This window comes from Delphinapterus leucas, chromosome 4 (assembly GCF_059928025.1).
Source record: "Delphinapterus leucas isolate spDelLeu-1000000601 "Yukka" chromosome 4, BTC_Dleu_Yukka2, whole genome shotgun sequence".
In the NCBI taxonomy this organism is placed as follows: Eukaryota; Metazoa; Chordata; class Mammalia; order Artiodactyla; family Monodontidae; genus Delphinapterus; species Delphinapterus leucas.
Genome location: NC_143132.1, coordinates 3,833,207 through 3,859,780, shown reverse-complemented (window position 1 = coordinate 3,859,780; position 26,574 = coordinate 3,833,207). Strand labels below are relative to the sequence as shown.

At 47.9% G+C, this 26,574-nt stretch overlaps 1 protein-coding gene across 6 annotated transcripts; it reads right to left on the bottom strand.

Annotated features, from left to right (window-relative positions):
* On the bottom strand, window positions 1-26,197 carry ZBTB21 (zinc finger and BTB domain containing 21). Of its 6 annotated transcripts, XM_089910214.1 has the most exons (4): window positions 24,582-25,962; window positions 22,950-23,147; window positions 16,311-16,434; window positions 1-14,600 (listed from the first exon to the last, which is right to left on the bottom strand). In XM_089910214.1, the coding sequence occupies exon 4, from the start codon at window positions 14,586-14,588 to the stop codon at window positions 11,436-11,438; it is 3,153 nt and encodes a 1,050-aa protein (XP_089766340.1). In that variant the 5' UTR covers window positions 14,589-14,600; window positions 16,311-16,434; window positions 22,950-23,147; window positions 24,582-25,962; the 3' UTR covers window positions 1-11,435. The 6 variants fall into 6 exon arrangements, with proteins under 6 accessions (XP_089766340.1, XP_022408577.2, XP_089766339.1 ...); XM_022552869.3 differs by lacking the exons at window positions 16,311-16,434; window positions 24,582-25,962 and adding an exon at window positions 26,085-26,197; XM_089910213.1 differs by lacking the exons at window positions 16,311-16,434; window positions 24,582-25,962 and adding an exon at window positions 25,986-26,077.
* Between the last annotated feature and the right edge of the window lie 377 nt (window positions 26,198-26,574).

Genomic DNA, 26,574 nt, shown 5'->3' with positions numbered 1-26,574 from the left:
AAGGAACACTCTTGCACTGCTGGTGGGAATGTGAATTGGTACAGCCACTATGGAGAACAGTATGGAGGTTCCTTAAAAAACTACAAATAGAATAACCATATGACCCAGCAATCCCACTACTGGGCATATACCCTGAGAAAACCATAATTCAAAAAGAGTCATGTAGCAAAATGTTCTTTGCAGCTCTATTTACAATAGCCAGGAGATGGAAGCAACCTAAGTGTCCATCATTTGATGAATGGATAAAGAAGATGTGGCACATATATACAATGGAATATTACTCAGCCATAAAAAGAAACGAAATTGAGTTATTTGTAGTGAGGTGGATGGACCTAGAGTCTGTCATACAGAGTGAAGTAAGAAAGAGAAAGACAAATACCGTATGCTAACACATATATATGGAATATAAGAAAAAAAATGTCATGAAGAACCTGGGGTAAGATGGGAATAAAGACACAGACCTACTAGAGAATGGACTTGAGGATATGGGGAGGGGAAAGGGTAAGCTGTGACAAACTGAGAGAGTGGCATGGACATATACACACTACCAAATGTAAAAGAGATAGCTAGTGGGAAGCAGCCACATAGCACAGGGAGATCAGCTCGGTGCTTTGTGACCACCTGGATGGGTGGGATAGGGAGGGTGGGAGGGAGGGAGACGCAAGAGGGAGGAGATATGGGAACATATGTATATGTATAACTGATTCACTTTGTTATAAAGCAGAAACTAACACACCATTGTAAAGTAATTATACTCCAATAAAGATGTTAAAAAAAAAAAGAATGAAATTAGAACACTCCCCAACACTATACACAAAAATAAACTAAAAATGGATTCAAGACCTAAAATGTAAGACCAGGCACTATAAAACTCTTAGAGGAAAACATAGGAAGAACACTCTTTGACATAAATCACAGCAAGATCTTTCTTGCTAGAGTAATGGAAATAAAAAGAAAAATAAACAAATGGAACCTAATGAAACGTGAAAGTTTTTGCACAGCAAAGGAAACTGTAAACAAGATGAAAAGACAACCCTCAGAATGGGAGAAAATATTTGCAAACGAATCAACGGACAAAGGATTAATCTCCAAAATATATAAACAGCTCATGCAGCTCAGTATTAAAGAAACAAACAACCCAATGCAAAAATGGGCAGAAGACCTAAATAGACATTTCTCCAAAGAAGACATACAGATGGCCAAGAAGCACATGAAAGGATGCTCAACATCACTAATTATTAGAGAAATGCAAATCAAAACTACAGTGAGGTATCACCTCACATCACTTAGAATGGGCATCATCAGAATATCTACAAACAACAAATGCTGGAGAGGGTGTGGAGAAAAGGGAACCCTCTTGCACTGTTGGTGGGAATGTAAATTGATACAGCCACTATGGAGAACAGTATGGAGGCTCCTTAAAAAACTAAAAATAGAATTACCATATGATCCAGCAATCCCACTACTGGGTATATACCCAGAGAAAACCATAATTCAAAAAGACACATGCACCCCAATGTTCATTGCAGCACTCTTTGCAATAGCCAGGTCATGGAAGCAACCTAAATGCCCATCGACAGACGAATGGATAAAGAAGATGTTGTACATATACAGAATGGAATATTACTCAGCCATAAAAAGGAACAAAATTGAGTCATTTGTTGAGACGTGGATGGATCTAGAGACTGTCATACAGAGTGAAGTAAGTCAGAAAGTGAAAAACAAATATCGTATATTAACGCATGTATGTGGAACTTAGAAAAATGGTACAGATGAACCAGTTCGCAGGGCAGAAGTTGAGACACAGATGTAGAGAGCAAACGTATGGACACCAAGGGGGGAAAGCCGCGGGGGGGGTGGGGTGGGGATGGTGGTGTGCTGAATAGGCAATTGGGATTAACATGTATACACTGATATGTATGATGATGTGTTTTATACATAAAATTGATGACTAATAAGAACCTGCTGTATAAAAAAATAAAATAAAATTCAAAAATTAGAAAAAACACTAGAAAAACTAATACTAAACTTTCTTTGGGGTATTTGTATGGAAATATGTTAATATAAATGTTTCAGACATTACATGAAATTCCTAAAAATCTTATGTGTTCTGGTATAACGTTATAAGTCATAATTCTAGTTATTACTTTAAAATGTATATCTCAGAAATAACTAAATTTCCTTGTCAATTGCATTATTATGAACTTTCATCAAATCTTTACCCGTGGTCATTTTCAAGTCTTTTGTCATTTACAGACAGTTCTGGGTGTACCCTGATGCTTTCGCAAAAATGTTCCTATAAAAGGGTTTCATCTTCAAGGAATTCATGGAAAAGACTCTGACAAGTACAGGTTTCTGGTAACTGACTGTACTGCTGAACTGAATGAATAAGCATGTTCAGAACTCTAATGGAAAACTCATGAACTCATAAAATTGCTAACAAATGATCAAGATGAAAAAAATTAATTACGTGGGATTGAGTGAACTGATAAGGATGATGATAATTTTTGTGACTTTCTGTTTGAATAAAAAAATGTGATGTAAATTTATGTAAAAAGAACTTAATGTAAAACAATGCCACTCTTCTCACACACACAAAAATTTGGTAACAAAGAGAAAAACTTAAAAGCAAAATTGGTATATTATGTATATGAGAACAAAGATAAGGAAAGCAGGTTTCTCACTGGAAATAATTCAAGGTAGAAACAGCGAAGCAATATCTTTAAAATGGGAAAAAAACCCTACCCATCCTAGAATTCTATACCCAGCAAAACAATCTTTCAGAATTGCCAAAATAAAACCTATAATGGAAAAGAATTTTAGAAAAAGAATATATACATATATATGCATAACAGAATCACTTTGCTGTACACCTGAAGGTAACACAATATTGTAAATCAAATATATTTCAATAAAAAATAAACAAAATTGGCAAAATATTTTTCTAGACAAGCTGAAATAATTTAGTACCAGTAGACCTTTTCTACAAGAAATATTAATGTTAATGTCCTTCAGGCAGAAGGACAATGATACCATATGGAAACTTGGATCTGCAGGTGAAATGAAGGGCTCAAGGCATGGAAACTTATATGGGCAAATATAAAGACTTTGTTTCTTATTAATTAAATTCCTTTAAAAATTTAATTGACTATTTAAAGCAAAATAATGACAATGTATTGTGGGGCTAATGACATACACAGACATGAAATGTATGACAACCAAGCACAAAGACTGAGAAGCATATACTGTCAATTCTTATATCACCCATAAGGTAAGGTAATTAAAAAATCATTAACGAAATCATAAAAACTCAGTTAATCCAAAAAAAGAAAACAGGGAACACAGGATAGGTGAAATAATTAGAAAATGAATAATAAGATGGTCGATTTAAATGCAACCAGATCAGTAATCACCTTAAATGTAAATGATCTAAATACCCTGATTAAAAGACAGCGGATGCCAGATTGGATTTAAAAAATCAGTACCCAAATACATGCCTACAGGAAATATGCTTTAAATATAATGACACAAATAGGTTACAAGCAGAAGGACGGAAAAAAAAATACCACGCTCAAATTAGTCAAAAGAAAGCTGGAGTAGTTATATTAATACAAACAAAGGAGGTTTCACAGTAGATAAAGAAGGTCATTTTAAAAATGTTAAAGGGGTCAATTAATCAACCCTGTACATTTATGCACCTAATATCATAGTGTTAAACTACATGACATAAAAACTGATAGAACTGAAAGGAAAAAGAAACAATTATAGTCCTCCCTCCCTCCCTCCCTCCCTCCCTCCTTCCTTCCTCCCTTCCTTCCTTCCTCCTTTCCTTCCCTCCTTCCTTCCTTCCATCCTTCTCTCCTCTGTTAAAAGCCATAAGGTAGATCCCCACGTGGACGGCAGTCAGCCTGAGTGTGGAAAGCAGGCCCAAGGGGGGCTGGAGATTGGCTACATGGCAGGGAAACTGAGGTAATGCGAGCTGAGTTTCTCACCGTCACAGAGGAGAGATACAAACCTGGAGAGAGGCAGCCAAAGAATACATCGTGTGGTATTGGATTGGAATTGAAGCTATGGATGTGAACTCATAGATTTCTGAATATGTCAATAGGTCTACAGGATTCCCAGATAAATTCAGATGTGTGTGTGTGCTTTTCCCCTTTAAGCCTGTCCACAGAAGGGCCTGGGAGCCTCCACACGTTAGTTAGAATCAGCATGCTTAACGCCCAGATCCTGGTCTTCAAACACCATTCTCCACTAAAAGGAATCAGACTCTCCAGGCTCCGGCAGAGAAGGAATGAGATGGGTCTGGAACATCTTGATGTGTCAGGAAGTGAGAAGATACTCAAGGAATGAAGGGGGCATGCCAAAGGTCAGAGAAGCCAGTGTAACGCTCCCACTGGCTAAATCTAGGATAATCTGAGCATGAAAATGAAAAAAAAAAAAAATGGTGACAACTGATTATAACCCATTGAATAGAACAGGAATCCATGAATCCACAAGACATAAACAAGTAAATGAACAAATTAATTTCTTGTAGTAGAAAGCCCACAGACAAATGAAGAAAGAATGAAGGTTTGAGAAAATCTCCCTTTGGAAACAATTATAAAAATAATTCAGGCAAGACACAGAAACATCGACAGATGGCTAAAGTTAGTGGGTAAAACTGAGAGGAATAATGGGATTTTACATAGTCTCAGAACGTCTCCCTGCAAAATATTAACAACAAAGGGGAAAAACATAATGAAGAAACCTGGTAGAAAAGATCTCAATCGAATGATTAAAATTAATACCACCAGTAACAAGACAAACAGGCGTCGCATGCCACCCATAGGCTGACAGGGAAAGAACACGGCCTCTGTGACATTCCGGTACAAAAATGCATGACATGGTCTCACCATGAGAAAACACCAGACAAACTCCAGTTGAGGGAATCTACAGGATGACTGGTCCACAATCTTCAAAATGATCAAGGCCATAAAAGTCAAAGACAGACTGAGGAATATTCCAGAGTGAGGGAGACCAGAGAGGACTGGGGTATCTGAGAAGGGGGCGGGGGAGCAGGGGACAGGAAGGGAAAGTCAAAAGTAATATGGGGGGGCTTCCCCGGTGGCGCAGTGGTCGGGAGTCCGCCTGCCGATGCAGGGGACACGGGTTCGTGCCCCGGTCCGGGAAGATCCCACATGCCGCGGAGCGGCTGGGCCCGTGAGCCATGGCCGCTGAGCCTGCGCGTCCGGAGCCTGTGCTCCGCAACGGGAGAGGCCACAGCACTGCGAGGCCCGCGTACCGCAAAATAAATAAGTAAATAAAAATAATATGGGAGGAAAACGAGCCTGTTGCTATTTTACAAACTCTCAGACACACGTGTGCCTGCTTCACATGCCGTGAGAGCACTTGCATCAGTTATTCCTACATCACCAGGAAGAGCTATCGATTAGCCACTGCTACTCCTAGGTTTACCGATGAACTTACCAGGCAACTGGCCACACTGGCGTGACCTAACGGGCACTTTAGCCGTGATGGGCCACCCACCCAGAACTGCGAGAGCAGCACAAGGGTGATGCGTCTGCACAGTTCAAGGGGCTCGTCAACCTAAGACCTGCTAATTGAACATTTCCATTCCTCCTTGGGCTTACTGAGAACCATGGAAAAATTAAAATACACTCTGGGTCTCTTATTAAGTAGCTGAATCAAAATATTCTGGGAAATATATGCAGAAGTATTCAGGAAGTCTCCTAATATTAGCTGAAAATCATGAGTCTGGTTGTCTTTCATCTCAGACAAGATTTTGTTGCTGCATTTATGTATCAAATACTTAATAGATCCCTTCCCTTGCCTGGCCCTGGAGATGAGGATGGATAATAACAGCCTCTGCCCTCGGGCCCCTCCCAGCCTCGTGGCATAAACCATACATGGTTAGACCAAGGTGGCAAGGGGAATGGCAGGACCATGTCAGGGTCTTATGGGAACACTTAGGAGGACGAGCACTTTGGGCTGGAGTGAGGAGTGGGTGGATAGGGGAAGGAAGTATTTTCTGGAAGAAATGATGCCAACCGCAGTAAGTGGGACCTAAGACATACAGCTGGCTGAAAAGCAGGTTTGCATTACTGTGAGGTCAACAAACGGACCCAGGCACCCTAATGCAGTGGGTAGGGGCTGATGGCCGATCACGATAGCCAAGTTCAGGCTACAGCAGGGCTACACCAGGCTTTATTTTTAAAGTGCTTCTGTGACAACATGGGGAACATTTTCCCCAGACAAATGCCGTGTAGGAGGAATACCTGCCACTCAACTTCCACGGTTCACAGAGCCAAGATCTGGCCTCTGGCTGGGGAAGTATTCCATGTTGGAGACATGGTTTTGTCACCACAAGCGTTTGCCTGTCTTGGGTGTGTGCCTAGGACCGAGGATGTAACAGGAGTGCCACAATCCCAACCTCAAAAAGCCGTGATTATTAAGAACAAAAGGCAAACCTAAGTTTTTTAAACAAAACAAAATTTGGTGGCAAATTGAATAGCAGGGCTAAAGCAGATTAAAATAAAGATTAAACCACTTATTCCTGGTGCAGTGTGTTCAAGAAACTTTTAACCAGAGACTCCCAGGAGAGGCTAGTTTGGGATATCAGGCGGGGAAAACAAAACCACGGGAAGAGGCGAGGGCAAGCCCAGATGGATGGACTCGGCTTTGGTCACCCCAGCTGTTCACTTGCAGGGAAAGCTAACAGCAAAGGAGTGAACACGTCTTGGTGTTTTGGAAGAGCTAGATGAGAATGATAAAAGATGCTGCTGCGTGGAAACCCTTAAAATATGAAACTAGTTTATTGATTGCTATGCTGAAATGTCAACGAAGGGTGCTAAACACATTCCTTTCATGCATTTACCCCACAATCAGCTTAAAAACTACTCATCTGAACAGTAAAAAAAAAAAAAAAAAAAGGTGGATAAAGATTGCCGCTTATGGTTTTCTTTCTTTATTTGGCCTCGCCACGTGGCATGTGGGATCTTACTTTCCCCACCAGGGATCGAACCCACGCCTCGCCCCCTGCAGGGGAAGTGCGGAGTCTTAACCACTGGACCACCAGGGAAGTCCCCGATGGGGTTTTAATTATCATGTATTTGTGGTGTCCAAGTAATTTAAGCTTCGGGGCAAATTTCATTCTACAAGCCACCTGGAGCGGTAGGGGAATTAAATCTCTCTCACGATTCAAGGGGCTATTCATACTACCCAAAGAGGAGGGCTTTACCTCATAAATTAAATTTTCATAAATTTAAACTCTATTCATTATATAATTAAAGTCCAAAACATCCCAATGAGACCATGATTCAAAACAAAATACAGTACAAATTTATTGACTCCAATCAACCTTAGTCAAGATTTAAGCAAAGTAAACAGATAATTGGATACAAATAAGCAATGGCTTAACATTAGGTAGAAGTCCTATTTTACTATGAGTTTTCAGTCCAAAAAAGCTTATTCCTAAATAAAATTGAACAATGATTTCTCTGCTGAGGCGTATGACAACAAAATACACACAGTTATAAAGCAGCCACATCTGTTTTTCTTTTAGCAATAAGCATTCATTCAATGAAAATTTTGAAACTGCCTTGGATTAATGTCGATAAGAAATTATCACCTTTTGAGAATTAGTATTAACCAAGTATAACTTTGTGGAAAATCTGGACAGCACTAATAAATGACTAAAGAGCACTGAATTCAACTGTTGTATTAGAGATTTACAGTAAAATACTTTGGTTCCCAAACGACTGTCTCTAAATGGAATTTTTTAAAAACCTGACATTGACTCATTTTTCCTCTTCCAGAATCTAAACACGGACAGTGAGTTTTCTCCCCAGTCACGTGGCAACGGGGCACCCTAGTGCACACAGCCCGGAAGCGCTGAGTGGGCACACCAAAAACTATGCAAACGTCAAGCTCCTTAAAGTGCTAAAGCCACAAGAGAAAAACCTATTTGTAAAACTTAAAAGAAAAAGCCAGTGTTAAAGAACTTATTAAAGAATATGTGCTAGCATTATTTAAATCAATAATGCTTTTCACAATTATTGCAAAAAAACCTCAGACACATCAGAAATTGATAAACTGACTCGTAACATTCCAATATTAATTAGTGCAATTTATAAAGAAACCTGTTATGAATGACATTATTTTTGCAGTAAGAAAATGAAAATAACTTTACTTCCTAAAGTTCCAGAGTTTGGCTGTACACACACACATCCCTACACACACACACGCGCACACACACACACACAGTTTGAGGGAACAAAGGCCGACTTGGATCAGTCCATTCCTGTCCCTCCCTCATCCGACCGTCCGGCTGGCCTGATTACAACCTCTTTTCTCCACCAAAGGGCACATTTTATTCTTGTCTCAGTTTCTACTCTTAGCACCAATGGGTGCTGTGTGTGGATCAGACTATCACCGAGATTAAGTGCTGGGGCATATTTTTAAAGAGAAGGCCATGATGATCTGTTCCCAAACAGAAAACCAGGAACCACATCCATCTCCCTACAAATGCAGACAACATCACTGCCAAACTGTTAGCTGTATATTTTGACAAAATTATAAACGCATACTAACCACAACTAGTTTTAAAGGTGAATATTCTATTACTCTTTAGATATTTTACCTGTAAAAAATGCACACGATTTGTTACCTCCATTGCTTACTTGGATAAAAACACTTTCTGTGGTGTTCCTCCCTCCCCCAAATGAAGAAAACGATTCAATAACAAGTTTTCAGATTAACAAAGAATATATTAAAACATCTGACATTCTTTCCACAGTTGCATAAAAAAGCAGGCATCCTGAATACTTACAAGGAATAATGAGCTTTTTACATTCTCAAAAATTAATTACAATCAGAAAAAAACATCTTCAGGAATATCTTTACTAGCTAACGTGTTTCAGCAAGAAAAGGCCAACTTGTCTTATACCAAGTATTTGCCTACTGGCTGAGATAAACATTCTTAAACAAAACTTTACTGAATAAAGCAATTTATGTGTCTTTCATTATTTTACATCTTAACATTTAAAATAGTTAAATGAGTGGAAGCCTATTTTTTGACCACCAAAATAAACTCTTTCAGCCTGATGCTTTTAAGGTACAGTATAAAAAGTAATAGAAAAACCAGAACTGCATTACAAATGTTTTTGGTTCAAAATTTTCTTTGAAATCTTATGTTCCTTGCCTAGACAAAAATGTGAACAAGACCAAACACTGGCAATTTTTAAAATCTAACAGATATGCAGAGCCTATATTTAGATCAAAAATATTTTTTATTCATTAACGTTATTAAAAAATCTTCAAAAATGTAGCATAAAGGTTCAAGTCCTGGGATCCTGAATTTACAACGCCAAGATCCCATGTATCATGGAATTACTAACCCATCCTTCCACAGCCATAAGTAATGATCACTCTGAAGGAAACTGGCTTGTTTTGAAGTGATAGCTACCAGGACGTTCAGAGTAAGAAATACCACATTATACAGGCAGTGAATTCAAAGAACAGTAATCCATCACATAAAATCACATGTTTTCGTTTTGTCTTTAAAATGCATAGATTTCTTCAAGACACCATAAAGATGGCAATAATCAATAACTGCAACTTGATTTGATTTTACTTTCTCCATCAAATTTAAGAACAAAAATAGGAAGTATCCGTATTTGGGGACTTTTGATAGTTTCCAAATGAAAGAATAAAAGGCAAACTTTCATATGTAATTTCTACAATGTACAAAGTCAGTTATAATTTTACAAAAATGCTTGTGTTTCAATAAAAAATAAGAATCCCCTTCCTACCGTCGGTATGGAATGCGGGTTATGAGACTGGTGAGTAGACTTCTCTTCTGCTAGAGCACCAATTTAAGCACTCAGCAGATTACTTCTTAGTCACAGTAGTTGACTTTCTTATCTGAAAGAACAGCTTGCAAAAAAATTAATAAACCTGGAGGCTTAATCCATCATTACCTTGAAAGAATTTAGGGGTTTCAACAATATTTCTACTTTTATATAGCTCACTTCCCCACCCCTGCCAATGAAATAAACTTTTCCTTTTGAAAACACCCCACTGAACTTTGGATTACACCCACCGAAAGGCTTTGAATTACAATTTACACAAAATAATAAAAAAGAAAAGAAGCCCAAGCCCTATGGGCCAAAATAAGTAGCAAACACTAATTTTGGACCCTTGATAGTACTTTAATACATATTTATGGACTATTAAGCAGTGACTTAAAGCAGAATGGTCTCACTGTGGACATCTTACCACCATAAACTCCAAAAAATTCTACCAGAAATCACAAGACAGAGAGGCAGGAAAGCTGATATTGTATATATTGTTCTTGAAAAGCACGTGGAGACTGCGGTGCGGCTTCTCCCTCTGCTTCAAGTGTCTGAGAGTAAACGGTAATTTGGGATTTAGAGCAGCTGTGCTCACTCCGGGGGCTTGGGATCTGTGTAAATGTATGTCCTGACCTTACTTGTTACACTAATGTTGTTAAATTCAAAATGTGTGCCATATGCTAGCTTTGTTCTCTGTCCCCAATACACTGAGAGTTTCAATTTGTGACAGCGCAAACCAGAGGAAAGCAAACACGCACAGCCCCTCGACGCTGGTCTGAATTCAGAGCCGTGACGGAGCACGTTTGATTACCATGCCCGCCACTACCGAAGCTTTGGAAACCGACGTGGAGGGCTTCCAGAAATCTTAATGTTTTCATTTCCCAAGTCTTCCATCACTAATTATATGAAATGACCCAAGAGCAAGTTTTTGTTATTTTATAAAAATCTAAGTGTTACTATTGCTGATTTATATTTCTCACAATTTTCATACAAAAAAAAGTTCTCAATGACCACAAAATACCAAATATTTATTTTTATCAAGTGTCAGGATAACTTACTAAAGTTGAGGTTTATCATTTTTTATTGCTGAAGTATTCTAAGATCTTAATACTGCAAACTACTCCACTTCGATCCGATACATTTTGGACTTACAAACACAGCTGAGATTTAACCAGAACTTAGGCGTCTTAAGAGAATCAAAAGAAGAAATACTTGAACAGTGTTTCACTAATTGCAAATCAGTAAAAACAAAAAAACCCAAACCACCTCAAGTAAAAGATTATACTGATACCGTGGAATGAGGAACCATGCACACGACCAAGAACAAATTTCAACAGTAACGAAGGCAAGCCATCCTGTGGCTGTAGGTCCAGAAGCACAAGGTGTTCTGGAGCTTTTCTGGGTTGAGTAAGGACATTGCTGATTAACATTAGTTTCCCTCAAACTTACATTCAAGCATGACAGTTCGCAACCTTTATTACTCCTTTCGGAAAGATATTTTGTTCCTTATGACACAGTTCACGACACAGGCTGAAATCCGGCGAGGGGCTCCGGTCTCCTAGGAGCGAGGCGGGCGGCCTTTTAGCTGTGGGTTTGCTCGTGGCTCCAGAGACTGAACGCCGTCTTGAATGTCCTATGGCAGAGCTTGCACATAAACTGTCTTTTAAACGTGATCGCGGAGAGGGGTGGCGCGTGGTAGAACAGCGTGTCTGACTCCCGGGCCGCGAAGAGCTTGTCGGCGCTGGGAGCCGGGTTCTCGGGCAAGCCCGTGGGGCTGTCGGGCTCCAGGGGCTGGATCTTGGGCAGCGGCGGGGGCAGAGGGGGCGGCGACGGGGAGCCAGTGGGGCCCGGGCCCACCTCGGGCTCCCTGTGCGCCGGGTCCTCGGCGGCCTGAGCCATGTGGGACTGGAAGTGACTCCAGAGCCGGAAGTTGGTGCGGAAAGCCTTGTTGCAGACGTGGCAGATGAAGGGCTTCACGGAGCACAGCAGCTCCTGGTGCCGCTCCAGCTGCTTGGGCGCCGGGAAGGTCTTGCCGCACTTCTCGCATGGCCACAGGTCCTTGGGGGCCGCGCCGGGCTCGGGCGCCTCCTCCTCGGCCCCCTCCGCCGGCTCCTCTTTGACCTGGACCTTCAGCGGCCTGGAGAGGCTGAGGTCTTCGGGGAGGCAGGGCGCGTCTTCCGGGTCGAAGTTCACGGGCTCGGGGCCGCGGCCGCCCGCGGGGTCGTCTTCGGAGGCGGCGGCGGCGGTGGCTGTGGCGGCGTCGGCCCGGCCGGGTTCGGGCAGGGCCTGCGGCCGGGTCGGGCCGCTGGCCTCACCGTTGAGGTCGGGCCGGGGCGGGGAGGCACCCGCGGCCGGGGCCATGCTGTTCTGGTTGTGCACCTCCACCTGGTGCCGCCAGATGCTGAAGGCCGACTTGAAGGTGCGCATGCACTCCAGGCAGGTCAGCTTGCGGTACTCGCACTTGCCCTCGTGCTCGCGCTTGAGCTCGGGCGAGAAGAACCTGAGGCTGCAGTAGGGGCACACGGTGGCCGTGCGGCACAGGCGCTCGTGGCTCCCCTGCTCTAGAAGAGAAGAGAGCTTGGCATTACAGAGGCGGCACAGGTAGAGCTCGGAGCCGCCGCCCGCTGGGCCCCCGGGCGCCGCGCGCTCCCTGGGCCTGGTGGCCCTGCCGGCCCCAAGGGCCTTCTCTCCCGGATGCATCTTCACGTGCTGTTTGAGCTGGGAGAGGAAGCGGTAGGCCTTACCGCAGGCCGTGCACACGTACGCGCCTTTGGCCCGGGACCTCAGGCTCCTCTTGATGGCTTGCACGGGGGAGCCGCCGGGGCCCTGGAAGCCGGGCCGGCCTCGCCGCAGCTTCAGGATCAGGGCCTTCTTAATCTCCCGCTCCCTCACGATGTCGATCAGCTTCCTCTGGAATTTCTCGTCCAAAACGGCGTGCGAGCTGGCGGCCGGGGACGGGTTCTTCACGATGCCGTGCTGCGTCTGGCAGTGCGTCCACACTTTGAAGTTGGTGTGAAAGCGCTTGTGACAGATGTCGCAGGCGTACGGCTTCTCGGGGTTGTGGTACATGTTCACGTGCCGGTGAAGGCCGGCCGTGGATCTAAAGATCTTAAGGCAGTGTTTGCATTTAAATTTTTTGTTTGGTCTCGCACCCTCCAGCTCGCCGAATTCGTCCTTGCTCAAGTCAGAACCCGGGAAGTCGGCCTCGAGGAGAGGCGGGCTCGAGCGCTCCGCACGGGGGTCTCCCGCGCCCGGCGAGCCCCGGCCCTCGGCCTTCGGCTGCTTGGCCGGCAGCCTCCTGTCCGCCTGGAACCGCCTCTTGGCCGGGAGTCGGCTCGCGTCTTGCCGGTCGTCGTCCGCCTGCGGGACCAGGTCCCTCGTGGCGGCTGCAGCGTCCCCCACTGTGACACGGATGATGTCGCCGGGCTCCGGGGGACTGCGCGGCTCGGCCTTGACCCGCACCTCGGGCCCGGGGGCTGCCCCCGGCCGCTCCGCCGGCTGAGACGCGCTGAAGGACCGGAGGCGGTGTGGCTGCGGGGCCGGGGCCCGGGCGTCGGGGGCCGCCGCCTCGCTTGCGTCCCTGGAGGACGGCCCCTGAGAGAAGGCGCCGAGTGAGCTCCCCGCCGCGTCGCCCGAGCAGGAGCCCTGCGGGGGCTGCAGGTCGGCGGCGGGCGCGAAGACGGGGACCTGGCTGTCCATTGACAGCGAGCGGCGGAGGAGGCTCTTGACGAGCGGGCCGCTTCTGTCCACGCCCTGGCCCCCGGGCACCGGCCCCCCGGCCGGGATCACCAGCCCCAGCCTGGAGTAGTAGAGCAGGTTCCTGTCCTCGCCCGGCCCGCCGCCCCGGCCCGCCTCCTTCAGCAGGAAGGGCGTCTCCGGGGCGCCGCGCAGAGACAGCACGGGCGGCCGCGGGCTCCGCAGCGCCAGCTCCACGGCCACGCCTCGGGGGAGCGGAGCGCTGGCGCCCGGCCTCTCGTCCGCGGCCGCCCGGTCCTGCGGGGGCTTCGAAGGCGGCGCCGCGCCCCGCTTGGCCAGGCCGCCTCGGCTCGGCTCCTCCGATGGCCCGGCGAGCTCGGGGGGCCTCGAGAGGCCCGCGGGGCCATCTTTCGGCCGACTCTTCTCAGCTGCTGCCACGTGGTGCGCTGGCTCCGTGGGCTTGGGACCGGGGGCCTTACTGGCGTTGGCCGGGACAGCGATGCCGGGGGAGGGCCGAGGAGGGTGGCTGAGGTCGGCTGGATTCTGACTCACGGTCTTCCCCTGGGCCTCGTTTCTACTTTGACAAACGATGACGCTTCTCTTCTGAGAACTGTTCTCACCGTCTTCCGGGAAGGGCTTCTTCCTGTTGGGACACGTTGGAAAGGGGGCCTGGGGCGTCTTGGAAGCGATGTTGGTCAGAAAGGAGATGCCCAGGCTGTAGCCTAGCTCCTGCACAGCAGCAAGGCTGCCTTTCTCCACAAATAAAGACGAAGAATAGATGTAGTTCAGCACGTTGTCGAAAGCATCTGGCTCACAAAAGTCCAGCTGGAACACAGTCTGTGACCCGTTCTCCTGACTTGTGAACAAGCTCTGGAAGTACTCGCTGCTGGCGGCCAGGACATTCTTATGCGCGCGGAACTTCTGGTCCCCCACGATCAGGAGCACGTCGCACAGCTGCCCTTTCAGGCGCTCCTCGTTGAGGGCGCTCAGGAGAGAGATGGCGTGGGCTGGGTTGATGTAATGCAGCAGCCCCTCCATGCTCAGGCTTACCTGAAAGACAAACGTGCAATCGCCGTGAACAGGGTGGTGAGAAGCTCCCCCAGATGAGGGCTCCTCAAGGGCCGGGAACGTCAGCTGTCTTCTCACAGGTGCCAATGCTTAGCAGACTGTGGCCCAACAAGAGGTTTCTGGATGAATAATCTTACTTAAATAACAAGGAAAATATACAGAAACAAGTCTCATGGCTTAAGTAGGTCATCAATCATTAAAACTGAAGAATTTTAAGCACTAAGGTCTGTAACAGGCATTTCCATACCAGCAAAAAAAGGCAGCTAGAACTTGGCAGGTACGCAGAGAAGCAATATTTGAAAACAAGGTTTATTATCCATATTTAGGGCCCATATCCGTTTGAGGCTTAATTCTATCCTTCATTGGCTCAGAGAGTAAGTATGAAGTACCGAACCCCATAAAGTCCGTAATTCTGAAAGGAAAGCAGTTTTATTACTGAATGTGATTAAACACAATGTGAATTAACAATAGGCTGTAAAGTAGAGGTCTCAAAAATAGGTAAGAGGGCTTCCCGGGTGGCGCAGTGGTTGAGAGTCCACCTGCCGATGCAGGGGACAGGGGTTCGTGCCCCGGTCCGGGAAGATCCCACATGCCATGGAGCGGCTGGGCCCGTGAGCCATGGCCGCTGAGCCTGCGTGTCCGGAGCCTGTGCTCCGCAACAGGAGAGGCCACAACAGTGAGAGGCCCGTGTACCACAAAAATAAATAAAAAAATTTAAAAAATAGGTAAGAATTTGGAAAGAGGAAAATCATTTGCTAATTACGATTGCATCAAAGTGTTTAGCAAAGGTTAGAAATATTAAAGAATAAAAAAGTTTGTTTTCTTTCTTATGCTAAACACCTTGCAATCCGAACACTATTTCCTTACCAAATTACACTTTCAACAATAGCACAGTAGAAGCTTTAGCCTGGATCTAGACTTAATTATACTAATTCTAAACTAAGGGGTTTGACTTGAGATTTCACTGAAACTCCCTTCAAATCTAAAGGTGAGATCTAAAGGCCTAGTGGGGGGCTGGTGGCGGGGGTGGGTGTCTGCCGAGAGGCTGGGGTTGAGATCCTCCCTTGTGGTCCACTAGCATCTCAGATTAGCAGGTCCCTCACGTGAGACGGGTAACAACTGTGCCCTCCTTTAGGGCTGCTGCGAAAATTACTTGAGCCTGTATGTCATACCTAGTAAGGACTTGACAAATCTGCAATTAATTTTCAGAAACTGCAGGGTTAATAGATATTTAATTCAGCATAAAAGGGTCCAGATTAACCTCTGACGAAGATGAAGCCATTTCACACAGAGAGGACGCCTGACTCTCCAAATCTGACACTTCCCTCAGGCTGCTGCTACGGTAATGTCTCGTCTCTGGGTTGGTTTTATAATGCCATCTTGTTCTTTAAAATAGTTATGACATTTATTTTTTAATATAAAATGGATTCAGAGTAACTAAGACTATTTGGACAGTTTTATCATTCCCTAGAGGGTGAGCTAGAGATACACCAAACAAGGTACCCGCACGTTTGCAGGTTCTCCTCGGGCTTCAAAGGACCAGGCTTTGCTGGTCAACCAGCCTCTGCGCTCTTCAGGAGAATATGCAGGGAAGAGTTTCCCAGGCCACCACCTGGAGTGACCAAGCGTGATCCCCGGTCTTCTTCACCACTGATCTGGCTCCTGTTGAGGTAATGACTCCATTTGACTGACCTGGAGATGTGACTTTGCTTCCAGAGACGACGCCTGGAGCCCGTCCACAGACAACTGCCTTGGTCAGCTTGTACCGAGCTGCGGTTCATTCTTGCCTGGCATCGCTTCACCTCCATGGTGAGTGCTTGAGAAGGAGATTTTCCCTTCCTTTATTTTGATTAGCCATTTAAATTTCTCCCTTAATCCTACTATACTGTCTTTGTAATCACACATCTATTTATGTGCAAAGAAACCCCTGTCATCATTTACAGAGGTCAGCAAAGAATAAGCTTATAATGCCACACTCATAACTCAGCCGTGCTGTGAACACTATTTTTAGTGCAATTAATTTTTGAGACAGCTAGTTCAGATGTTGCCACAGGGAAAAACAGCAGATGCAGAATCAAAAGCTTGGACAAGCACTTTTCAAAAGGGTTTCTTAAAATCAATTTAGTGGTCTGAAGTGAACAACTGAAAAAAACTGACTAGGGCAGAGTAGAAAAGTCCAAATGTCTCAAATGTAGTAAGGCTGACTACGATCTTGTGAAACTTTCACAAGTTATACGCATACATTTCCACACATGTAAGCCGGCACTGGGGTGAGATGTACAGTGGTCCCTGAGTATCTGCAGGGGATTGGTTCCAGGAAGCCTGCGGATACCAAAATCCACAGATGCTCAAGTCCCTTATATAAAATGGTGTAGTATCTGCATATAACCTATGCACATCCTCCCATATACTTTAAATCATCTCTAGATTACCTGTGGGTCAGAGTTAAGACAGTTTGAAGGTCAGTGCTCTAAGCTAATCAACCTCTCTGAGCCTCAGTTTTCCCCACTGTAAAGTAGGGATAATAATGTTACTGTGAGAATCAGGAAAGAAAACCATAATCGCTACCATTTATTCAGCACCTATAACATACTACAAATTTTACCAGAACTTCACGTCATTCACCTATTCACTCACTCAACAAAGTGACATTTCAGAAGGCCTGAAGGACGCAAGGATGAGCCATAAGGATCACTGAGGGAAGAGCATATAGGCATAGGGAAGAGACAAGGTAACAGCAGGGCTGGAGCAGAGCTGAAGAAGCCGTGGAGGATGACACTGAAGGAGCTTGGGGAGACACTGTGCAGGGCTGGGGGGACCACTGGAAGGACTGCACTTTTTACCAGGGCAGCTGTTGGAAGATTCTGAGAAGAGGAATGACAACAACCTGAATTTTGTTTCAGAAAGATTCCTCTGGCTTTGTTGCAAAGAATGGACCATGGGAGAGGGTGTAAGCTGGGAAGTCAGCTAGGAGTCCACCGCATTGATGCAGGTGAGACAGGACAGTGCCTGGACCAGCGGGGCAGCGGTGGACGTAAAGACAGTCATTAGGATTTCTAACGGACTGACTGCAGAGGGTAAGAAGGTGAGGAGGTAAGGGTGTCTCCAAGGTTTCTGCCAGAACTGGAAGGATGTCCTTACTTGAGATGAAGCTTGAAAAATTGGTTCAGAATTTTTTCAGGAATTCAGTTTAGATATTCTAAATGTGAGCAGGAACCTGGTAATTAATGTACCCTTCATGGGCATCCTTTCCTGCTTCACTTCCCCTGCAACATTTTTTTTTTTTTTTTTTGCGATACGCGGGCCTCTCACTGCTGTGGCCTCTCCCGTTGCGGAGCACAGGCTCCGGACACGCAGGCTCAGCGGCCATGGCTCACGGGCCCAGCCGCTCCACGGCATGTTGGATCTTCCCGGACCGGGGCACGAACCCACGTCCCCTGCATCGGCAGGCGGACTCTCAACCACTGCGCCACCAGGGAAGCCCTCCCTGCAACCTTTCTTATGCTTCCTGGGATCACTTCCCAAATAAACATCTACACTTGAATCCTTGTCTCAGGGTCTGCTTTTGGGGGAACCCCAACTAAGAAACCGAGGGACTGTGTGAGGACTAAACCAAGTGAGATTTTCTACGTCCCTGGACATGAAGCAACGCTGATGCACGTATCATCCACTCCCTATTCCTACAGGCCAAGAAACCCGCATTTTCTCACTGTTCATTGTTCGGAAAAGTTTCCTTCTTTTTCTTCCTTCAAATTATCGTGACCTCTATTTTTGTTCTAAGTAACTGCTTCTAATCCCTAAACCACAGGCTTCCATACTTTTTGAACGAAACAGGAAATTAGGGAAAAATAAGTCACTGAGAGTTGAGTTGTAAGAGGAATGGTGTCCGTCCCTGAAAAGTATTTGGAATTTAAAACTATTCATTCGACTCTAGCCTTAATTTATAGTCATCATCGAGAGCGCCTGCTTGAGAAGTGGCTAAGCATGTCCAAATTCCTGATAACCAGTGCAGAACAGCTCCAGGTACTGATTTTTCCATACCATTCCCTAGACACTGATCGGGCACGAACCGCAGCTAACATCTGAGCGCTTGCTCTGCCATGCAGCCCTGTGAACAGTTTTCAGGCTTTAACTCAATATTTACACCAACCCTAGGAGGTAGTACCATCATTATCCCCATTTTACAGTTGAGAAAACTGAGGCACACAGGGTTAAGGCTATGTGCCTGAGGCTCAAGTTTGCACAGACAGTCAGGAGCAGAGCAGAATTCACACCAGGTGACCTGGCTCTGGAGGCCATGCTCTTCACCTGCATACCGTACCTTTTAATTCCCACATAAACATCTGAGCTAGGTACTGCCATCATCCCTGTTTTACAAATTAGGAAACCGAGGCATCGAGAGGTCAGGTAGTGTGCCTAAAGTCATCCAGTCAGTTAATTGTGGGGCTGGGAGTCAGGCCCCAGAGCCTGGATTCTTGGTCATCACGTTACACACTTCTCATGGTTGGGCACCGGTCTAGTATGTGCTAGAACTGGCCAGACAGGGAGGGTGGCAGTCTGACAAGCATGGTCCTGCCTTACAGCTCCTGGTCTTGCGTGGGAACAGGGCAAGTCAAACCACCACACACTCGGTGTGCTAAGCACCAGGCGGCAGGGTGCAGAGGCACAGATGGAGTACAGGTGATGGCACTGGATCCAGGTGAGAGGAAGGTCAGGGAAGGGATTCTACAAAAGAAGTTTCCTGAACAGGCAGGACTCAGAAAATATGGGCGTCAGGAAGGAAGGGTGAAGGACACTTCAAGGACAGGAGCAGTGTGTTCAGTACAGAGCCAAGGCCAAGTGCCTGGCTGGAGCAAAAGACACATGTAGGGGTGGGCGGGTCATGAGGCTGGGGAGGGGGTGGAGGCATGAGGCCCCCGGAGCAAAATTAAGGCCCCCCAAGGGTCATCGGAGGACAGTGACCTCTCCCATCCTCTTCAGGAGCCCAGGACAAGGGCTCTCGGTGTCTGGGGTGACAGGAGCACACAGTGCAGACTCCTCTCCTTCACACAGAGGCCCTTGCTTTTACCTTTTAATTCAATCATCAAAGCTTAACAATGGCCCCTTTCCTGGTCTAGCTGCAAACAATTAACATTTTGGACTTTTGTGTTTTAGTGACACAGTAGGTATATTTATTGAGCTTCACAACTTCATTAAAAATATAAAATGCTACACTAAGAACGCAGGCAAAAACGGGGGTGAGAATCATGACTGCTGCGTGTCATGAGATAATCCAGAAAACCCTTTGTAGCTGGTGGATGTGCAGACTGAACGCTCAAAGCCGTGTGCCTGTCTGCTCTTCAGCCTCAGGTGAGGCCAGCTTTCGTGCTGGAGGTACCTTTTCCTCCATAAATCTGCTGGGTCATCAAACTCCAATCTCTCGTGGACACTCAGGACCTCTGACTCACAGAGGACAGAGCACCCCAGGTCTGAAGGCTCTGACGTGGACATGTGCGCTGTCGCTGCATCCCTGGCCCCTCCTGCCCACTGCTCATGTGCATGAGCCTCCAGCGCCTGAGCTCCTGCCACCACTTCAGTCACGGTGGAAACCTTGGTGCTCTTACAAGAAAAGTGGGTGAAACATGGAAGAAAAGGTCCCTCTACCATAGAAAAGGCTGGGAGGAAATCCCCCGGGAAAACCAGCTCCTGAAGCAGGGCGGGCTTGCTTGGAGCCCTGCACACAAGTATCTTCCCAAACTCTGCCTAAATTGTTTCTATTTCATGTTGTTTCCTGATATTTCAAAATGAGAGAATCTTTATACAGTTAACAATTCATGGCCATCACTACAGCTCCACGGGAAAGACTTTCAAATTAGTCTACTTGTCTCAAATCCTGGCTTTGCCACCTATTAAGTATGTAACCTTGTAAAGATCACTCAACCTGAGCACACGTTTCCTCAACCTGTTCAATGGGGCTAACACTGCCCACCACGCAGGATTCTTACGAAGAACAAAAGGCACCGTATGTGTGCGAGCTTCTGGTGCATGTAGTGTTTCCCGTCTGCATGCGGGCACTTTACTACCTCTGCTTCCTTTCCTGAACGTTTCCATGGTAGGACAGACATGTAAGACTAAATATAACGAAGCATACAAAAAGTGCCGAGAATACTGTTTACAGGAAGCAGTTAATTTGGCCGAGGGGTGGGAGGGTCGATGAGTGAACGGTGGGGACCTGTGGGAAGATGGGGGACTCATTGCTAACCGGACAATTATAATGATATCAATACTACAAGTTCCACTCTTCACCATTCTACTGTAGATACTTTCCAGAAACATGCATCTAATAGTGACAGGGCTTAAAAACTCCAGAAGCCCCTGGCCTGAATGAAGTTCCAATTCCCTAGAATGGCTACGGCGCACTTCACAACTGGATTCCAGAAAACCATTTCATACCACCACCTCAAAGTCCTCAGGTACCGAGTGCTAAGAGGGGCAGGGAATTCATATCTTAATATAACGTAATTCAATGCAAATATTTCCCTCTTTATACCAACTGTAGGAAGTTACGATTTTTAAGGAGATGGAGGAAAGGTAGGCAGTTCTGGACTATAGAACATTCCAGGGATATAAACAGAAGCAAAGCAGAGCTAGACACTCGGACAAAAGGACATCAGGAGGTGAACAGTGGGCGCAGAAGGGGAGATGAGAAGGGACCAAATAACCTCACAGCAGCTTTCGAGTTTTGGAGACGAACACTCAGGCTGGTATCAGAGCTAAGGTACACTGTAAATCAAACTTGCTCCAAGACCAGCCCACAAAACCCTTACTCCAGTTCTATAGGAAAATCTCTCTTTAATCCAAAACATTAACGTGAAACTAAACTCTGGGCACACAAGCCTTTGGAATGCTGGAGATCGCTTATATAGCCCTAACCATGACACTGGGAGAAAGAAGGAATGCATATAACACAAAGCAAACATGTAGTTAGAAAAACAAAGCATCTACATTTGGCTTCAGAACATAAACACACACCCCACTCACTCCCAAACCCTCACCTCTGGGTCTGGCCTGACTCTCTCCATTTGATTTTACTATGAGATGGTGGCAGGCAGTCAGCTCTGAGTTTACATCTCATCATGGCTCACTTGGAGACAATGCAGATGTCCAGACATCCTCGAAAGCGCCTGGGCTTTCAAAGCCAGCCTCGCTGATCTGACCCTTCAAGAGCAGCGATGTCACCCCCTTGGACCCCATCTCACCACAGGTTTCGTGTCCCCCGAGGAGGTCTGATTTGGTCTTAGGGTGTGCGCGCCGCCTCACCCAGCAGAACGCACCCCGGTTAACAGGGCAGCCTCCTGTTGTGCCCCTCCCGCTGGAGCACCCCCGTCCCAAGGAGTCTGAGGCTCTGTGCTCCCCTCGCTCAGGACTGGGCACACAACCAATGCCCAGTCCATTAGAAACTTTCTCCTTTGGAATATGGGCTGAGAACAACAAAGGCAGCAACTAGCGGAGCTGATTTATCTCAGCCCTGGCAGGCTCCTGCAGTTACCTTGGTTTCCATCCTTCCCGGCCCAATTCTTTGTCTTTCCTTCAATGTCAAGAGCAGCCCTCTCTCTACCTTTCAATTTCTTGTTCTATTCAAGCTGGCCTGGCGGTTTCTGCCCTTGTCATTAAAGGACCCTGACTGATAGGTTTCCAAGTGGTACTCGTCCTTCCTATCATGGCCTCCAAATCCATCTTGACTGAGCTTCCGAAAACAAAACTTTGATCATCCACTGGACGCACACATTAAGTATTACTATTATGAATTCAGCTTCTTTACCGAGCTCCTATTACAGGCAAGGCACAGTTAGACACAGGTGAAATACAGGGTCGCACAGGACAAGGCCCCCACTTTCCAGTGGGGTAAATCAGACGATGAACAGGGAAACAAGTAAAAAAAGATAACTTTTGACTGTGCTAAGAGCTACAATGGAAATAAATAGGAAGCTATGACGGGGGGTAGGTAACCAGAGTTTGGAGGGGATGGTTGGGAAATGCCTCGATGTGACAGTTTAGCTGAGACCTAAGACCTGAGTAAAAAGAAATAAAATGATAAAAACGATGGTTCTCCATTAGGTTAAAATGAAAAACTTTAAAAAACATGGACTTCAAGGCTCTGTAAATCTGGTTTCAAACTACTTTTAAAATTTTCTTTCCTTTAGTTATCGCCTCGTGATAACTTCCTGCTTCAGATACTGTGTCTCTGAGACACCACCCGCAGGTCTTGCTTCTCCTGTCACCCAACCTGCAATGTCCCAGACCCCCACCCCCGCCCCCGCCCCCGCCCCCGCCCAGCTGAACGTTACTCACCCTTCAAAGCTCAGCTCAAGGCCGTTTCCTCCATTAAGCCTTCGGTCGTGGGCTGGACTGTCCCCTGCGATTCCTAGGTCGAAGTCCTAACCCCCAGCACCTCAGAATGTAAGCGTATATGGAGACAGGGTCTTCTAAGAGGCCGTAGGTTGTAATGAGGCCTTAAGGGTGGGCCCTAATCCAACGTGACTGGTGTTCCTGTAAGAGGTGGAGATAAGGACACAGACACAGAGAGAAACCATGTGAAGACAGAGAAGATGACCGTCCACAAGCTGAGGGCTCGGGAGAAATCAAGCCTGCCAGAGCCTTCATCTTGGCCTTCTAGGCTCCAGAATTGTGGGAAATACATTGCTGGTGTTCAGGGCCCCCAGTCTGTGGTGCTCTGTTACGGCAGCCCTAGCTATATACACACCTTCCTTGACCACTGCAGTTTGTAACGAGCAAACGCCTCTCAACTGCAGCGTTACACAGGGACACCATTGACGCAGTGTTTATTCAGTGCCGAATACTGTAAGTTGTCTGTCTCCCCAGCAGAAATGTAAAAGCTATTTAAGGACTAGGAATCTATTTAATGTCTTTTGACACTCTTCACAATGCCCAACGTGGTGTCTCACACAACAATAAATACCTGTTGATTTTTCTGTACTCTGACACTCTGATTAGATGCAGGAGAGGACACCGTGCCTTTTGTTTTCCTAAAGCAGAGCTGGTCCCACCAGTGCCCTTTAGAATACTATATTGATTTCTCTATTCCTCCCTAGATAAAATGCAAACTCTACAGACTGGCATGCAAGAGTCTTCATATTCTGATCACAATTCGTCTCTCCACCCTTACTGGACAGCATGAGGGTGAGCATCTACCCTACAAACTTGCACACCCAATTTCCACCGTCTTTCTTACCTTTCCTTTACTTGGCTAACCTCTACAGAAAGATCCAGCTCAACCGTCACCATCTCTACAAAGCTCTAGTGATGTGCTCCTGGCCAGTAGCTCAGCCATCTAAGCTACCACAGTACTTCGTCCCCTCTGCAATAACACATCTATTTTGAATGATCTGCCTTTATATCTACCCTCTCATGAGAGTCCTTAAAAGGAAGACCCCCTGTTGTCAGCTGTGTGTTCCTAATGCTTAGTGCAGGCCCAGCAGGTGCCTACTGGCTAAAGAGAGAAACCATCACCAAGGCTCGAGGCCTGGGCTGGCTCATCTCTGCTGCTCCAGCATCTGGCACAGATAGCGGCGCGTGGCAGTGGTCTTCGCTTTGTGCGTGAGTGCCTGTGGCCATAATTGCTACCGGCCTATGCCTTCCAACTCTGTATCCCTGCCGAGGCTTCTCGGGACTCGTCCATCACAGGACAGCCCTCTTGTCCAGGATGGTACCTAGGACCCTACCCTCCTACATCTGCCGGTCCCCACGTATTTCCTGTTTAGTTCGGTGTGCTGCCAGCCAGCAGGTCTCCCAAACTGGAAACCTCTTCTCTTTCCTTTCTAGCCAGTGCCCATCCCCCGTCAAGCCTTGCTCGTGGTCAGCTCTGGCGTCTGCTCTCCTCACCCCCGCTGGCTTTGGTCCCTCTGGTCGTCTCCCCTCACCCAGAGACCCTCTCAATACCCTGGCTCCTCTCCTGTTACACACCTAACACGCCCTGTCATGAACACGGTCAGGTTCCTCAAGGGCAGGGGTCATATCTTTTGCAACTTTTATTTCCAGAGAATGAAGCACACTCTACACCGAACAGTGTAAAAAGGAAGAATAAATTAGATGCAACGTTATTTTGAAGTGAACCAATGCCCCCCATGTCTACTTTCTTTTTACCATTGATATTTACTGGTACTCATATTTAAACGTCATGACTATTAGTCATTAAGGTGGATGAAGGATTTACTCCAAGCACCAGCGGGTAAAAGTTTTCAAAAGTAACTGTCAACGAGAAGCCTTTCTGACACGGATTAACCCACTTTCTTCCGAACAAGGAATCAGACCACAACGCAGGCTCCCCATGGATGACGCAGGGTCACCGCTGTCAACAGTCCTGGACGCTGCGCAATACCTGGCGCCCTCAGATGCCGGGCGTGAGCGGGGCTGGTGGCTCCCGCCCTAAGACCCCCAGGGCGCTGTGCACTGCGCGGGCTCCGGTCACCGCTTCCCCCACCTCCCACTGCCAGGCCGCCCCGCTGGAGAACCTGTCTCTACGGTCACCCCTCTGAACGGTGCTGCCGAAGCGGCGTCCTCCAGAACCGCGCGGCGCTGCGGTCGGAGCGCGCAGCAACCCGGGTGGAGGGCCGGGACCGAGGGGCGCTCCCGCGGTCACAGCCATGCTCTCCCGTACGGGGGCCAGCGAACGCGCGCCAGGTAAGCGGTCTGGGCGAGAAAAGATCTCGGGGAGTCCGGCCAGCGGAGGTCTCTGGGCGGGGGTCTCCAGCGCGGCCGGTCGGCAACCTACGCCTCCGGCCGCAGGTTTCAGACGGGGGCTTTCCCGAGCGGCGGGGGAGGCGCTCCGCATTCCAGCAGAGACGCTCGGGGCCAGCGCTGGAGAGTCGGGGAGACCGGTCCTCCCGGGGGTCTGCGGGGGGCCGGCCAGGAGGCGAGGCGAGGCGGGGCAAGCAGTCCACTCGGGTCAATGGTTGGATGCGCCGGCGGCCGCCAGGCGGGGCTCGAGGGCCGGTGGGGCGGGGGCGCTGGCCGCGGCAGGTGCGGGGGTCCCCCGGCCCCGCAGCTTCCGCTGACGCCCGCGCGCCCCGGCAGACACCAGCCGGCCTCCAAGCCTGCCCGGGATGGAGCACGCGCCCGCGGCCGGAAGGCGCCCCAACCGCCCGGCGCAACGGCGCCGGGCCCGGCGAGGGAAGCCCAGTGAGGGACGGAGCGTGCGCAGTGGCGAGAGCGAGGCCAAGTGCGGGCAAGGAGCATGCGCAGTGTGAAGGCACAACGGGCTACGTGGGAGCCCGGGGCATGCTCGGTGAGAGCCGGGCCCGGCGCACGCGCAGAAGCGCTCCGAGCCCGCAACCCGCCGGCGGAGAGAAAAAGGAGGAGAGAAATCACCTCAGAGTTACGTCAGGAAAGGCCGCGTTTTGCGGGGAGGCTGTGGCCTCCCACGGGCCCCGCAGTTCTCCTAGGGCCAGGGGCCTGACAGTTACTCACCGGTCTTCAGCCCCGAGGCAGACGCCAGGCCCCTTCCCGCTCACACTCGGCTCGCGCGCGCCGCAGCCGCCGCTGCCGCTGTGATTCCATCCATCTTGAATTTGACGTCATCCCACACCAGGGATGAGGTCATCGCAGGCAGCGCTCGTCACGTGCGCGGCCCTGTGATTGGCCGCCAGGCGCCGGGGGGCGGGGCGAGGGAGGTGCGCGGCGCGGGGGGCCGGGCGGGGGCGGGCCCGATGGCAGGCGGCTAGCCGCCACCGCCGCCGCGTCCTCCCGCGCGCGCCTTCCGCCCGGTGTTCCTCCTCCTGAGCCGCACGCGCCGGCGTCCTCCCCCGGCCCGAGGCGGGGCGCGCCTCCCCCGTGGGCCGCCCTGATGGGAGGCGGCGGCGGCCGGAGGGGCGCGTATCGCGGAGGCGCGAACCGCGCTCTGCCTGGCGGTCCCGGTGGGCTTGGCGCCGCGGGGACACGCGCCGGTGGGCACGCCGGG